Raw genomic sequence first — 17336 nt, 5'->3', positions numbered from 1 at the left:
TTTAGTGATGTCTGTTTTCAAAAGGATGGTCATGCTTAAATACAAACGTAGGTACCATTTGGATATTAAGATAGAAATATTGTTTTGGTATTGAAGCTACTCTAACAGAGAAGCTCTTTTTTTTCATGAAAAATACCATGGAAGACATTATAATGTCCCTAAAATAATGAGATTGATAGGTGCATCATTATTAACAACTTAAATAGGATGAAACTACGCCTGATAATGAAAATAAGTGCAACTTAACTTGTGTTGGTTTCTATATTTAATATAATAGTGTTTTCATTTCCCCTGTAAATTCTAAACGGGTTGTCTGATTGTTCAATCGTCAAAAGACAAATTGAAGGTAAATATATGTGTATTTTGCTAAACTTATCAAGGCTGATGGAGAATCACGATTAACTTATGAAAATGGCATATTTTCTACAAAAAAAAAATGATTTTTATGAAAGTAAATTTGAAATATCTCGAAAACGGTTATATTTAGGAAGTTTATTGATATGAGCACTATCGTTTGAAATGATTTTTATATTCATATACTGACATCAAACTGAACATTTTGCCGTAAATAATGAAAGTTTAAAAAATGCCTTAAAAGTTGCTCTTAGAAAAACTTTTTTATTAAAAGTTTGTCCATCCTGGAGTTGTTTTCAAAACTTCTGCTTTCAATTCAAGTTTTTATTAAAAAAATATAAAAAAAAATCAAAAATACGTTTTTTTTTGTTATTTGAATTTTGAGGTTTATTTTTAATTTTTTTTTGTAAGAAACGAAAAAAAAAATCCGTGCATATTTTTTTTATAAAGCCTTATTAGTTTCCTACAACTCCTTCTTAGTAAATTTTTTTCTACAACCAACTGTTTTCGAACTACATTTTTTTAAAGTATGTGTGCAAAAACACATAGGCCCTTTTCAAAAACTACCCTTGAGTCAAAAGGGTCTCCTCTCCTGCGGAAAATACTTGGTCTATCATACTGAAAATATGTGCCAAGTATCATCCAGATCGAAGATGGTCGAGCACGATTTCAGGTTTTTTCAGCTCATTCTGGATGGAATCCCTCAACGCCAAATTTGCTCTCTAATCATTATTCAGTTTCAGCTAATCAAAACACATAAAGCAAACAACGATAAAGACAAAACTCTTGTTACTTCTTTTTCTCTTCTGTTCGGGACATAACACCACTGTGACCAGTAATTTGATCTATTGTAGTATATCCCGTGTCCACTTCACTTCAAACTAGGGAACAACGAATAGAAGATTAGGAATCACATAGATGAAGACTAACTAACTGATTTTTCCCTTGTTTCAAGATCCAGGTCCAGGCAACCCGAGGACTTATCACAATCAAGAAGGCATAAAAAGTAACAAGGACTAAGATGTGTTCCTTTGATTACTAAAAAATCCTGTTCCCCTAGTTTGAAGTAATCAAGACTAGGAATCGGTGGTAGATCTTACATCTCGTAACGTACCGCGAAATGGTGATCTACCCATATTACGGGGCTCTTGCTACTACTGCCACGATAAACTTCCTCTATAATATAGCTTGAATGGAGTTGTAGAAGGATGTGATAATATATTGCTTGCCTGCTTTGTTGCAATATACATGGTTGAGCACATTGCTTGATCGGAAAAGACATGACGTGTATCACGGCGTTACTTCGTGAAGCAGCTTGCCAACAATTTGGTCGTTTCTTTCTACCAACCCGTGCGAGCTATATTGGCAAAGGCCGTTTACAATGAAAAAAAAAATAAAGAAGATTATATCATTATTGCTTTCCATTGCTGACATAGCGTAATCACTCTGCTCGTTGATCCCTTATCATTTTATCATTTTGAAATATTTTTGATTCCTTGCTCAGGTCAATGCTGTTAGAAATTCGTGTTGGAGAATTGGTGTTGACGGCACCGTTGAAAAATCGTCTCTTCTAGCAAAAATTGACTGTATCTTATGAGAATTTTTAGTGGAGTGAAGAGATAGTACGAAGACCGCCATTTTTCATGCACAGTCTGACGTATGCGTACTGGATTTTCCGTAGGAATAAAGAGCTACAGAGTCGCCTTCAACGCCAATAGGCCATCAAACTGTCTTGGGGACCATGCATAAATGACGTAGCATATTTTGACCAATTTTAGACCCCCCTCGTACCGTATTTGGCTGCACCTAATACGTGGCTGGTCACAACTTCTGAACCCCCACTCTCCCGACTCTAATGCTACGTCATTTATGAATGTTCCCTTATCGTCTGCTAGATCAACGTTTATCGATGACCTCTCACTCCACGGCCTCATGAAACTCAATGGTGTGCCGAATAAAAATGCTCCAACGAAGCTGCACCTACAAGCAATTGCTGTTCCGGAGGCTATTGAACCGCTGATCATGCTAGATTTTGACCACCCTGTCTGGACGTACTGGTGAAACATCCAGCGCTGATCGTTTTTGAGTACATTTGATTGCCGAAGTACTAGTGTTCGGAAAATCATTTTCAATTCGAGAAAATTAACTCGCATGTGAATCTACAAATCAAAACTCATTCTTGAGATTCTCATGCAAGCACTCACATTCACAGCGCCTTATTTATTCCAAGAAACTGCTCAAACGTAAATAGATAACATGCACATGCAGAGCTGTCACTTGATCAATCACTGCACGCAATGTGCCGATTTTCTGAAATCTACAAAGGTAGAATCAAGTAAACACAAAGTTTGCTAGCCTATAACACTGCGTAAGTATAAAGCAGCGTAGAAGAGAAGAAAGACACACATCCAGAAATAACGAAAACTCAATGTGTAGCCATTGCTCCGACGGCTCCAACGCAAAGAGCGCCACTCAGTGCTCGACTCAGTGTATGGTTTCAAATGGGAAACCCAACAAAAAGAATAAATTCTTCTTGGTTATGTTCTTCTTCATCTCCATCTCATGCACTCGTGGTAAACGAAGTCTGCAAAGATCTCAAAGAAGACATTATCTGCTTATTGTATTGTAATCGCTACCTGCACCACACGGAGTGTACCGCTCATTGTGTGAATCGCTTTCGCAAAGATTAGTTGGAAAAGAGTGTGCGAAGCAAATGAGAGAACCACGCACTCTTTGTCGTGTGTTGTGCGATGCATGTACACAGTTGCTTTACAAACGCGCTTAGGTGCTTTTCAGCCCTGTGCACATGAATGTTTGGTTAGTTTTCCTTAGATTTATTCAAAAATAAACACTTAGAACAATAACGGTTCCTATTACCGAAGACATCCAATCCAGAAGACTGGCAACTCTGCCAGAATCCAAGCGACAGATATAGTAGCGCTGCACTCGAGCGAAGGTGGAAGTACTGCATAGAAAAATGAGCAAATACACACACCTTTCTTCTGTGGTTGAAATCTTTGCTATCAAATTCGTTCGAAGCATTTACCTTTACGCCGCAGATGACGTGATTGTGTCGGTCTCATAGCGGTCGTATGAGAAAATGGAAGAGTTGCCAGTCTTCTTGATATGATGTATTAGCTATTACACAGCTGAATTTTGCAAGGCCAACAGTAGAATAAGCTGGTTCAGTTGCGACATCATGGCTGAGTTTGTTCTTCTTTTTTGCCCTACGCTGAAGCCACCATGGTCTAATGGTGAACAGCGTCGACTGAATCGGTACAGAGCCAAGCACTACCAAGATACTGCCGAAATCGTTCATAAGTCATAAAGCAAGAGATCAACCGTACCAGTAATGACTATACTGCCTATAATCGCATATCAGTTCCATATGGATTTTCGTCAATTTTGATATAATAACGGTATCCACTGTCAATTGGCATCTACTTTCATATTATGTGATAAAACTACGGGTTTGATCTTTAAAAATGAGAACACAACATCATACCAGTTTGTCCCATCAATCAAAGTAATCGCATATCAGTTCCATCTTGAAATTCAATCATCCAGAGGTAAAGTTACGGTTCTGCTTTTCGAGTTGCCATATTTTTCGCTGATATAACATAGCATGCAAGCTTCAATGCAACTGATTTTTACTTGAAGACTTTATTAATAAATTTACTACGATTTCTCAAATATTTGCGTGGGAATCACACTTTGTAACTTCGACTGCCATTTTCTCAATGCCTACCTTTTCCATATGGGACTGATATGGGATTAGAGGCAGTATATAAAATACAACCGCAGAATCCAGTATGTATTCCGTATATCCGTATGTCGCTTCGGGGAAGTTATTGGCGTAAATAAGGTAAAGCTAGCTCCCACCGGATGCGCCTTTGAATTTCTTAATTTATTGATCATTTACGGCTAATGATTAGCCTTTATCATTTATTCACTCTTTTGCTACACGCAAACGTCTCATATAAAGGTTAGATCTCTTCAGTCGTTTCAGTTTTTGAAGATATGTCTTAATTTTGAAAACATTTGAAATTATGTGATTTTCAGAAAATAGTGAATAAACCTTTTCATATTCCATAAAACATCCAAACTTGATTGAAACTATATTAAAAAATCTATGGATATCAACTAAGTTCTACAAAACTTATTCACAGATTCCTGTACTTTTACGAAGATTTTTTAAATCAATTCCATAAACTCAAATAAAGCTCCCAGAACTACATTTAACTTATCGCTGAGCATCTATGAAGTTCCCTAAATTTGTGGAAAGTTCTACTAAGTTTTCTTAGCTTATACGATTTGTTTTTAGATTTCACAAACCATAACTAAAGTTTTACCGAGATTTCTGAACTTTCCTACGTCTTATTTGCAGTTCATGGAATTTAAGATCTGCTAACAAATTATTGTTGAATTTCTACAATATTCCCATCTACAAAACTGCCTGAATTTCTGAAAATCTAGCCAAGCTTCTATGAAGTTCCCTAAACTACATAATTCCATGCTGTTCATATAAGTTTTCCGAAATTTCTCGATTTTCTATTTAATTAGCTCAATTGCACAAAAAACAACTATAAATTCACTGTCTTTCTATGAAGCTTTCCGAACTTTAAAGAATTTCGTTTTTTAGCTCTTTATTTGTTCCAAATTTAAAATAAATTACATTTCATTTTAAACTAGGTGCTCCAGCTACTACAGCAATTTACCAGCCATAATTGCAATTATATATATCTAAGTGTTTATACACTGTTCCTGGCTTGGTAATTCAATATTTTAAATAGGTTTTTAAACCTGCATGTCAGTATAACATCTTAAAACTAAAAACTAAAACTAAATCTTATCGAAGTATAAAGGGAATTAATCGTTGCAATTGCGGATTGCAATGATTTTTGCCTGAAATTATTAATTATTTTGTTGGACATTTGTTCTAAAGTCTCAACATTCGAAATTCTATGTACTTCGGTAATACTGTACCAGGGAGGCAACTTCAAAATCATCTTCCGAACTTTGTTCAGAATCCTTTGAAGTACTTTTTTTCCTGGTAGTGCAAGAACGAGGCCATGTTTGCACAGCATAAATCATGGCCGGTCTAAAAACTTGTTTAAATATTAGAAGTTTATTCTACAAGCAGAGTTTGGATTTCCTGTTAATAAAAGGATCAAGGAATCAAAAATATCTCCAAATGACAAAATGACAAGCGATCAACGAACCGAATGATAACGCTATGTCAAAAGTGAAAAGCAATAATGACATAATCTTCTTCCCTTTTTTGTCATGACAAGCAGCCCATGCGACACAGCTCACTCGGAGCGGTAGAAGGAAACGAGCAAATTGTTGACAAACTGCTTCACGAAGTAAAGTCAAAGATGATACCCGTGGGTTAATAGGAATTCTTTTGTTAGGTCTTTTCTCGGTTCAGATCAAGCTATGTCCTCATCCATGCATATTAAAAAAAAAGACAATCAGTATATCATTATCTTTCTATCACTCCGATCGAGCTATGTTACAGAGCGAGTTTGTTATGGTAGTCGTAGCAACCACTGGTCAAGTATTAATCCAAGATATTTCACATGGCTTGACCAAGACTATGTGACTACTAATAGGTTTCAAAAAGAAAGCTCTAGGGTTATGTGGAAATATTATAAATTGAGTATTGGAAGCGAAGAACACGAAGACTTCTTCCTTTAGCGGAAATGCCTGTGTCATCAGCGAACAAAGATTTGTGACAACCCTGAGGCAAATCAGGGAGGTCTGAAGTGAAAATGTTATACAATATAGGCCCAAGAATGCTACCCTGATGAACTCCAGCTCTAACAGGTAGTTGATCAGATTTGGAATTTTGATAATTTCAGGATTCTGTAAATAATTTTGAATTAAATTCATAACATGGAGTGGAAAATTAAACTTTTTTCAATTTAGCAATCAAACCTTCATGCCAAACACTGTCGAATGTTTTTCTATGTCTAGAAGAGCAACTCCAGTTGAGCAGCCTTCAGATTTGTTTGAACGAATTAATTTGGTAACTAATAAATGTCGATGAGTAGTAGAATGCCCATGGCGAAATCCAAACTGCTCGTCTGCAAAAAATGAGTTCGTATTGATGTGAAGCATCATTCTATTTAAAATTATCTTTTCAAAAAGTTTACTTATTGAAGAAAGCAACCTTATTGGACGGTAGCTAGAAGCTTCAGATGAATTTTTATCCGGCTTCAAAATTGGAACCACTTTTGCATTTTTCCATTTATCAGAAAAGTATGCCAAATGGAAACATTTGTTAAATGATATTACCAAGAAAGACAAGGTACTCTCTAGGATTTTTTTGAAGAGAATATAGAAAATTCCATCATCACCTGGAGCTTTAATATTATGAAATTTTTTAGTAATAGATCTCACTTCATCCAAAAGAAATCATTGAAATATTTTAACGAGAGAAAATATTCAGATAGACCCGAGCAACCTGATTCTCAATAGGACTAGTAAGACCCAAACTAAAATTATGAGAACTCTCGAATTACTTAGCAAGTTTCTGAGCTTTTTCAGAATTTGTGATCAAAATGTTCCCACCTTCTTTGAGCGCTGGAATAGGCTTTTGATGTTTATTTTTTAATTTTTTGTAAGCTTCCAAATGGGTTTGGAACTCGCGTCTAATTTAGAAACATTATTTTCAAAAGTATTGTTCCTCAGGGCAGAGAATTGCTTTTCATTTGTTTTTGCAAATCCCGCCAGATAACTTTCATGGCACGATCGCGTGTTGGTAATGCCTCCTGTGGACATTTTGCAAACGGATCAAGAGCTGAAGATAGTCGTCTATTATAATTAAATCGAATGTAGCCTCGCATTTTGGTACTGAGGCAGCTCTGGCTTCAATTATAGAAGTATTCAGAGAATCAAGAGCATAGTTTGCGCCATCTTTGGTTTGCAAAGGAATATTTGGATCGAAGTTATATTCTATAAATGTGCGATATTGCTCCAAATCAGCTCAATGCTAACTGAAAGTAGAGCTGTGGGATTAGAAATTATTTCTTGGGTTATTTCAAAAGTTACTGAAAGGTGATGAGAACCGCAGCCTGCATGACTTCAAAGTTGACATGAATCAGTTGTTGCTGAAGAAAAGCATGTTGGGCTGTTTGGATATTGAATAGTGTAATAAGCTGCAGAACAATCATCAAACAAAATATACAATTGGAATTGCTTTGGGCATTATTGCATGAGCGGTGTTTTTGAGCACGGAAAAGTGCTGTTTAAATTTGTTGTAGCTTTAGGTAGCAGTAAAACTTCCTTCAGCAAAAAGCAAACAGATCCACTCGGCAAGAGAGCACGAACTGCTACTACGTTCTGTTTTTGTCCTTCCTTCGGTTTTTCCATTTCTCGCTGCTTTTGTACCTTACGTTTGGGACAGGCTTCATTCATTGCACCTCCAACTTACATAAATAACAAGCATTTTTATCATCCTTATAATATATGTTTTCCTTCCAATTGAGGAAATGAAGCGAGGACGGAGTCGCCTTTTTCACGTCCATTAACACACCGCGTATACGAGTGTGCCTGTCAAGGCCCAGTGCCGCAGAGAATTTCTCCCGGACGACTCGCTTCACAGTTCCGTATTTCCCCAATACCAATCGGGACTTCCGGTGGCAAATCATAAACTCACACGTATTGAATGTTGCCGCTGGTAGACGACATATCAGACGTATCGTTTGAAAACCGCACAAAAGCTGTTGTAAACAAAAGTTGTTAGACCCTTTATTTACCTTTGTTGGTTGGCGTGGACGTACTTCGGTTCAGGTGTAAAGGACCTTGCATAAGCTTGTGTGCCGTTTTCAAATGTTATCAGAGATATGTACATTTACTACCGTCCCATCAGCATAATGGGAAATTAATTTAGCACTAACTTAACACGCAGACTTTTCCCACTTAAGCCGATAATTTGCTTCCATCTCAGCAGAATTCACGACCAGTGTTTTGATTATATTGGCAATTTCACCCAAGGACAGTCTCGCACTTACTTTTATGAAGTCAAAACAAGCGACCGACCGAACGCGTGATCCACACCGAGAAAACAGCAGCTACTACCAAGTTGTATTATCGTGTTTACATGGCCTGGTACTGCATGTAAAGATAGTACTTTCTCTAAAGCTAACTGTCAAGTTATCCGCCATGATGTACACCACAAACTGAAGCTATATAGGTTTGAATTTAAACATTTTAATGTTTTTGAATATTGGCCAGATTTTTGCTCTCAGTATTCCTCTGTGCGATGTACTGTAATCAATCAGTACTGATCAAAGCACAATTCTTGACAGCGAATTGACATATACACTAGCGCAACGTGAGTAAATTCGAGATTTATCTATCCACCAACAAAAGGGACTTGATCACCAGAACAACATTGATGAAGGCAGTAACTTTTTTATGGCATTTTACGGAGATATTCTATGTCAACCCCAATTGTCCCAATCCCCATATGGGTCATTCCATGCCAAGTGATCGAGAAACAAAATTCAAAATTGTTCTTATCCTCTTCCGGTTTGGACCAAATTTGGAGGATATGTTTATGTTGGTCTAATTTTTATGAATCCAAATTATTGTGCCGATCCCAGCACTCCTCGGTTCAAGGGAGCATTTTATATTTTTCGTGATTTTCGAGAAAGCACAACTTTCTTTTTTTTCCTTGATTTTGTTTTCCGTCGATCTTATTTTCCGTGCTGAGTACCATTGCTACCGACGCCAGGGAAGCAGCTCCCACATCTGGCCCACCTCGTGAACCGGGGACCAACGGCCTTACTTCCCGATGGAAGGCGTAATCAGAGATGTTATGCCTCAGAACATCCCGGCGGCGCCGACTGGGATTGAACACAGGCCTGCTGGGGTGAGAGGTAATCACGCTCCTCACAATTTTTAAGTTATATTTTTGGGCACACTTTTCAATGCGCAAAAGTTACTTTTTGACACGATGATTTTAGTTAGAAAAAATTGGCCATAATGTTACTCTACCGCATCACGGATAACATTTATTATGATGTGGAATTGCAAAAAAAAAAAAAAACGATAAAACTAGTAGGCGAGCAAAATGCGTTCTTTTACCGTATACGTGATAATGTTTGCATCATTGAGCAATGTCACAATTAAAAAAAATTCTCGAGTTTTTTTTTACTTATTCAAAGGGGGATGTTTCTCAGAGTCTTAAACTATGTTAATCATCGATCGAGTTTCCACTTGCTGCAATTACGGCCTCCACACGCTTCCGAAATGCACGGCAGGTTCTAATAATGTAGTCTGGATCCATTTCTCTCCAGGTACGGGTCAATGTTTGTCTGAGGCTTGCTGTACTCGGGTGGCGTTTAGAACAGGCCTTGGCCTTCATGACGCACCATATTGAGTAACCCAGCGGATTAAGATCGGGGCTGGATGGCGGCCACATATCCTTCGCCCAGAACGGAAGATGTTCCTGCAACCACTTCTGAGTGCGGTTCGAGGTGTGGCACGGAGCCCCATCTTGTTGAAATACAACATTTGGCTTCAGACCGTACTGTTCTTTGATCCACGCAAGAACATACTTACTTAAAATCCCGATGTAGACCTCCGTGTTGACCTTGTCGCCTTCTGGAATGAACACTGGGTCCATTTTTTTTGCCATCGGAAGCCACCAATCCAAACACCATAACGCTAGCAGGATGCTTGGTCAGATACACGTTCTTGTGCTCGTCGGCCACGTCTTTTACCGGAAGAGAACTAATATACCTGTAGGTTCTGGAATTTCATACGGGATCGACGGTAAACATGCTTTCGTCGGTGAACAGGATTACCGGAGTTTTTCGCTTAAAGAAGTTCAAGATTTTCTTGCATCGTTCGACTAGTAGCTCCCATGCGGTTGGTAATCATGTGAGTTTTTTTTTCCGTGCCCTCGACTTCGCCCCGCAATCTTCCTTTACGATCTGCCGTAAAGTGATTGATCCCGTGTTCCTTTGCCATTTTCTATATTGAACGCACTGGATTCACTCGAATCTTCCTTTTGATAGCAGCGATAACCCTCGGAACACGAGCTGACCTCGGACGACCTGTGGCCACCTTCGCGGATAGTTGTCCTTTCTTTTCTCGGTCTAAAACCCTTTTGACGGTCCACCGGGACACTCCCACGCCGATTGAAATGTCTTTTTGTGACATTTGCGCGTGGGACAAATCACGAATACGCTGCCACCTCGTCATGGTGCAACTGTCAAACTAAGTAAATCATTTTCTTTTATACACAGCCTACTACGGTATGAGCTATAGGTTACGTGCATGCAAAGAAAACCAAGGCTTTGTATGCACAGGTGAAACGGGAACCTTATTTGTACGATAGTGCATACATTATCACGCATACGGTACTTAGAAAAGCGGGCGAAAAAACAAAAATATTTCTCAATTTTTTTTTTGCATTGGATGGATGGGTATGGATTATTTTTGTTTTTTAAAACAGTTCAATTTTTTTCCAAATCCTACAAAAGTGATTCTTTCCATATCGAGAAAGTGAGATTTCTTTATTAAATTTTCAAATCAAAATCGAACAAGCAGGACGATATTATAAAATTGTGAAACTTTCTCAGTACTATGCACCATCGCTAATAATAAGAATTGCAAAAATCGGCATGTCCATTTAAAATTAGGTCGAGTAAACTTCTTTACAACCAAAAACAGTCATACAAAGGATATATAAACTGTTATAGAACTTGTGTGTTGCTTGTGCGGCCTATTGAGTCAGCAAATGTTGTTTAAAGTATCTTAACATCCAAAAACACTTCACTTACAGCAAATTTATCATATTAACGTTACTCTGTAAGAATTTAATTTCGCGTAACCATCACTATTAGAAAGAGGGCACTGTTCCCGGAATTATGAGGCTTTGTTTTAATGATATTCCAACAAACACATCGTGAGTATGCTCCACTCTTGCCTTTTCAGTACATCTTGTTTGTAGTTAGTTCAGTTAGTACAAGTTAGTTTCTAAGATAGTAAGGGTACTCACATAGCGCATTATAAACATTTACACAATGGTTAATATAACATGGACCATTTATGTATAATGGAGTTTATGCATTTACGAGGGCTTACACGTTTACGATGCGTTGTGTGAATACCCCTAGTATTCACGTATATTTGGTTCTGTATCCGCATATGTTTTGAACACTGTTTAGCTGTTAGATCAAAGCTTTGCCTTGAGTAAGCAAATTGACGGCATTATTCTAGTGAAATTTCACAGGTAACATGATTATAACTATACACCAAAATAACCCACAACATTTCGATTCCAGTGGTCACTTCGGTTCAATGTCCATCGCCCGAGAATCCGAAAAATGGCAAAGCTATCTACACCAGCACTTCATACAATTCAGTAGTAAGCTACGAGTGCCGCTATGGTTATACACTGGTTGGAGAAAGCTCTCGACGCTGCGGCGCGGACAAACGATGGACCGGAACACTACCGGCTTGTAAAGGTACATTGTTCACAAAATTCGTATGCAGGGTGGGTTACCGTTATATGAAAAAAAAAGGCAAACATGACCTCATCAAGCGAGAATGACCCATTTTGGTTCCATTTGCCATCCCAAACAACTGTGCAAAATTTGGGGACGATTGGTTGTAACCCGACTTTCCGCATTGCGTTTGAAATTAGTATGGGAAAACCTACCATTTTGCACTTTCATCTCTAGAGACCATAATTTAGCTTGAACCATGCAACAAACCATGTAAAAATATAGCCCAGTAAGTGCCTAACAACTTTGCCGAAGGATGTACGGTACTAGGATAAGTTTTAACTGTTCAAATATTTATGGTTTGAATTAAATGCCAACAATCACCCTTTCTGCCATCACTGCATGGGATTGAGCAAATGTGTTTGAATAACCCATCTGAACATACCAACTCGAGAAGTTGGGAAACTCTAAAGTTATTTCAGTCTGTAACTTTACTTCCATTGACATATAGTAAGTGAGAAGGTTTAGAGCAAGCCTGCCGAACCTTTCAAAACTTGTTTCAAGCTGCATTTTGTTTCTTTCTCATTCATGCTGGGCTGAAATTCATTATGATGAATAAAATTGGGCTAGAATGATGCCATTGCCGAGGGCCGCACATTGGGCAGCGCTGGTCTAGGGGATACAGTAAACCCCCACCCCATATACAACTACGCCCAGTGCTGGATTTAGGACTCGGGGGGCCCGGGGCAAATATCTTTGGGGGGCCCCAATGTAAACTGTTTTCGAAGTTTTAATTTCAAATATTCGGGTTTAATTTGTATTAAAAAAATCAGAAGATCATTGATAAAAGATACGGTGCCCCCAAAACCTTTCTAAGTTCAAAAAAAAAAGTGTCACAGTTGCTTGAAGTTGCGTTTATTCTCTTTGTTTCAATGTACATAAAATAATACAAAATAATAAAAGGATTAAGAAACTTATATGAAGCACTGACGTCTTCATTTAGCTTCTGAAAAATCTTTAATAAATTCTTCAAAATTGATCGTCTTTAGAACATCTCTTTCGATGTTCAGTAAACAAAGAGAGCTGAGTCTTTTGCCAGCCATCTATGTCCTCAGTTTGCTTTTTATCAAAGCTAATTTGCTGAACGATCTTTCACCTGAGCAATTCGTAGCCATCAAACTCAGATACATTCGCAGACCAATGTATACGTTCGGAAATGTATCAGCTAACTCTTCATCGTTCAGCAGTATAGCCTGTGTAGATGCTGTTAGACATGCCCTAATCTTGGCAAATGCTGCAAACTGTACGATTTCATCAGCAAGTAGCCTTGTCAGATCATGCGGATACATGCCAACTAACTTTTCAGCTTCAACAGCCTGCATAGATCAACAATGTCCTTGAACATATCGTGAACCACTTGATATGCTGCTCGCCTTTTTTGTAATGCTTGTGAAAGTTGATTAAGTATGACGTCAAATGTAAGACGCTTGAAGTTCTCCTTGCATGTACTGGATGTTTCGGGTTGATTTTTCCGTGGTCTTCCTTTGGTAGGTCTGTATTCCGCAGTGTCACAAAGAGCGACAGCTTCACCTTCTACTTCGCCAAAACGATTTCGCTCTCCTTGCAAAAATGAATCCAGTGAATCATACAAATCAACCACCTTCTTCAAATCGACATCGATGCCCTGCATTGCTTTGCTTGTCTCGTTAAAGCGTAACAGAATGCGACACCAGATCTTGGTCATCAAAGCAGTTTCGAGGAGATCCATTCTATCAGCTAGTGAACGCGATTCATATCTTGCTGCAGGAGATTGGTCATTCGCAGCTTCAATATGTCTCAACGCCTTCCTAATGCTTCCATATCCTTCAAGGAGAGCTTCAGTTGCATCGGCACGTGCTGACCAACGAGTATCGGAGAGAGATTTAACCGTTAATTTCCTTTCATTGCCTTTCAAAAATTCGTTTAAAATATTCCATCGCCAGGTAGATGCAAAAAGGAATGTATACAGTTTTTGAACGAAGCTGAAGTAACCAACAGCTTCTACCAGGGCGTCACAATATCAGCTTCAATCGACCAAATCGATGCGATGAAGAGACTGCTAGCTTTCTTTTTCTGTTAAAGTCGAACAGCTTCGCAGCATTCTAGAACCTCAGTCGGCGTGCACAAACAAATGTTCAATCGCTTGTCTCTCTTTCTCCCGTCGCTCCATTGGTCTTCCTTTCAAGCTTCGGTGAAACGGATGACCGAAAGAACGCTCGACTTTGATAGTTTTCTCTTTCATGAAACACATCAACAGAGGTTTCATGACGTATATGACGGAAAATGAAATTACATATTTAAAGCATTTCTCACGTGAAAACACTTGAAGATTACACGTAATATGTTTAATTTATCTTCCATCCACATATTTATCTAAAAAAAATTAACGAAAACGGGACATAACGCATTTTAAACAAATTGAAAGAGCGGTGTTCGTGAAAGGCATTGAAAGCCATAATGAGGTTTCGTTTAACTAGAAAATCGACGTTACTTATAGCGAATTCGTTTATTATTCAGTTCCAACCTGGATCGGGTATCAAGATTGGGTCTGCTTGTTTTCTGACAAACGTCAGTTTGCACGTTTGTTTTTAAAACCTAGCTCAGGTTGAGGTTCGCACTGACAAAAAGTTCGGTTTCGCACCAGCGTTTCCTTCTAAGCGTGCTTCTTTTTCATTATCATTTTTTGCTGATAGTCTAGCTAGGCGTTATAGAAATGAAGCGTTGAACACTTTTGTATGAGAGAAACAAAACTCGAGTTCATTTTAGAGCTTCGAAAATCTAGAGCCCTGGCTTCTACACAGCTAAACAGCCGCATGACCTACTAGGTTCAACGAATGAGCTGCACAGGGAACGAAAACAGCAGATGGATTCTTCTCAAGAAGTCGAGCTTGCATTCCCGAATAGGGACCAGCCATGACTCGTTGTCATATGACTGTCCACGACAGTCATCGAAATTAATTCCTTGATTTTTAAGAAATTCTAGCAAAGTGTATGATAGGTCACCTGCTTTATGAGATTTGGGCTGCAAGAAAGTCAAGAATCTTTCCACTGGTCTGCCAGAAACAACATATCGCAAGATTACTGTGAGCTGATCAGTATGAGTGAGTTCCTTTCAGTTCCATTATGATGAAACTTTGAACCTTCTTTGCCATTAGTAGCAACATTTCTTCATAAACAGTGGATGATAAATACGATTCCCGACCACTTCCAGGATTTCCAAAATTCTTTAGGTGACTCATAAAAAGCGGATCAAATTGAGCAATGAGTTCCATTGTTCCCAAAAAGTTGCCATTGTGTTTGGAGCCAATAATCTCGTCACTTCCTCTGAACGCTAGACCTCTCTCCGCCAATAAGATAATGAAAGCAGTAGTACGACGCAGAATTTCTCGCCAGTACAACCGTTTTTCTTTTATCTGAGCTTCCAGTTCCTTATCTACGTGACTCGATTCTGAACATCGCAAATTGTACCGCTTCTCGATGTGGCTGACCTTGCTCATGTGTTTTAATTTTTTCCTCCGATTTCTTCCAATTATTGAAACCTTCTTCTCTGGAAACGCATCGCGATTTATTGTCATGAGTGTGCAGTAGAAGCAGTAAACGGAGCCTGATGAGGCAGTAATGAATTATTAAACTGAATTGATAAAAAATGGCAAAATCATACTTTTTGATAAACTGTAGATGAGCCATTTCCTCAAACGCTGTTCTCCGTTGTCGTGTCTGGTGTAAAACATCGAGTTTTTGAAAAAGCGATTAATACTGCCAGTAAAACCGTTGGTCGGTTGATAGCAGCGTTGAGATTCCGGGTACGAGTCATATTCCTTTTTATTTTGGTTCACTGCAGATTTAGCCAATAAAGAAACACGGTTTTCTGTGATTGGGAAACAGGTAGAAGGATCGCTGGACATTGTTCCATGATATGTTTTCGAAGACCCAGCTTCAATTTGATCAGCATTTTCAGTACACTTTGGAAAGGCAGCAACCACCTCAGAAGATTCTAAACCTTGTTTACGTGTTTCAGCTGGTTTATCGGGCGAAATAGGAGCAACGGGATCTTTTTCAGTTTTTGATTCACTGCTGAAAAACTTCGAGAGACGTGGAGTTTTAGCCAGCACTGCTGCATCTTTCTCTGCTTTCGGCTTCGAAGCTGTCCTCTTCTGAGCACCAGATGGCTGAAAAAACAGCTGAAATAATAATATTATTTCGTTAAAAACAATAAACCAGATTCTCTGGATGACGCATATTAAACTTAATTTTTCATGTTTCCTTCCTATGAGTGGTTGCAAAATGCAGTTCTTTGAAAGACTATTTCGAGTACACTTAACACGACCTCACAGGAAAATAATCAGCTTGCAATTAAACCAACCCTTGCGATGTTTTGTTTTGATTTTGAGAGCTGATTTCTTTTTGCATGTAAAGAGATTTCTGACGTTTAATCTTCTTTCACTAGCACACGAGGATGAATTGACGAGTGCACGGATGGATTTGAGTTCACTCACTCGACAAAAAGTGACACAACAGCGGGGCCCTGTTTACTAAAAATGAACACATGAATAATACTCACGTAACATTTGAAACGGGTCTATCAAACTTATGTACACAAAACTTGTTAAGCCTTTTTCGCGCGAACCGAATACGCTCACGCAAACTAATAACACCATCGGGCAGAGGAAATTCTCCCCTTCCCGATAGTGCTCTTGGTTTGCGTGAGCGTACTTCGGTTCTCGTGAAAAGAACCTAGCAAATTATTTACAAAAGTTGATAGGCCCTTTTCAAATGTTACGTGAGCATCATTCATGAGTTCATTTTTAGTAAACAGGGCCCCGCTGTTGTGTCACTTTTTGTCGAGTGAGTGAACTCAAATCCATCTGTGCACTCGTCAATGGAGTCATTATTTTCCCATTGATCTATTTCCCTCTTGCTCACACTTTGTCAAAAAGCCGTAGAGGATGTTCATTTGTATTCATTTCGTGTTCAACTTAATCAAAGAGGTACATAGAGAGGTGGCGCAGATGTACATTTTTCATTCAAGTTCATTGCAATGCCATCACTAAGACGGTTCATTCGAAAGTAGTGATGTTCAATGCAGGTACGTCCAATATTCTTAAATAAAATCAATTATGAACTGAACTTAAAGAACCTTAATGTTTACGTACATATGTTAATGTGAACGTAAAACGTGAAAGTAAAAAAAGAAAATTGTATTAGCATACAAATATGATAATTTTATAATTACAGAAAATATCCGCCCGGCCTCTACTGGAGGCCCAGGGAATTTGCCCCCCCCCCCCAAATCCAGGCCTGACTACGCCTATTATGTTGAGCAAATATTTTTGCATAACACATCTGAACATACCGACTTGACTAGATGAGAAACACCGGGGTTATTTCAGTTTGAAGCTGAACATATCAAATCGATAATATTAGAAACTCCGAAATTATTTCAGTACACCGGCAGTGTTGGAAGAAATTTTTTTTTTG

General features: G+C 38.5%; 1 protein-coding gene across 1 annotated transcript in view; it reads left to right on the top strand.

Moving 5' to 3' along the window:
- Hasp (Hig-anchoring scaffold protein) overlaps window positions 1-17336 on the top strand; it is a 90235-nt gene that overhangs the window by 37024 nt on the left and 35875 nt on the right. The window contains exon 6 of the mRNA XM_065218589.1: window positions 11658-11840. Coding sequence (XP_065074661.1) covers window positions 11658-11840 — 183 coding nt within the window. The remainder of the gene's footprint in view (window positions 1-11657; window positions 11841-17336) is intronic.

This window comes from Ochlerotatus camptorhynchus, unplaced genomic scaffold (assembly GCF_037179485.1).
Source record: "Ochlerotatus camptorhynchus isolate MF236.1 unplaced genomic scaffold, CSIRO-AGI_Acam_v1.1 ptg000090l, whole genome shotgun sequence".
Classification (NCBI taxonomy): domain Eukaryota; kingdom Metazoa; phylum Arthropoda; class Insecta; order Diptera; family Culicidae; genus Ochlerotatus; species Ochlerotatus camptorhynchus.
Note: the sequence above shows the minus strand (reverse complement) of the source record. Positions and strands in the feature narration are given on the sequence as shown.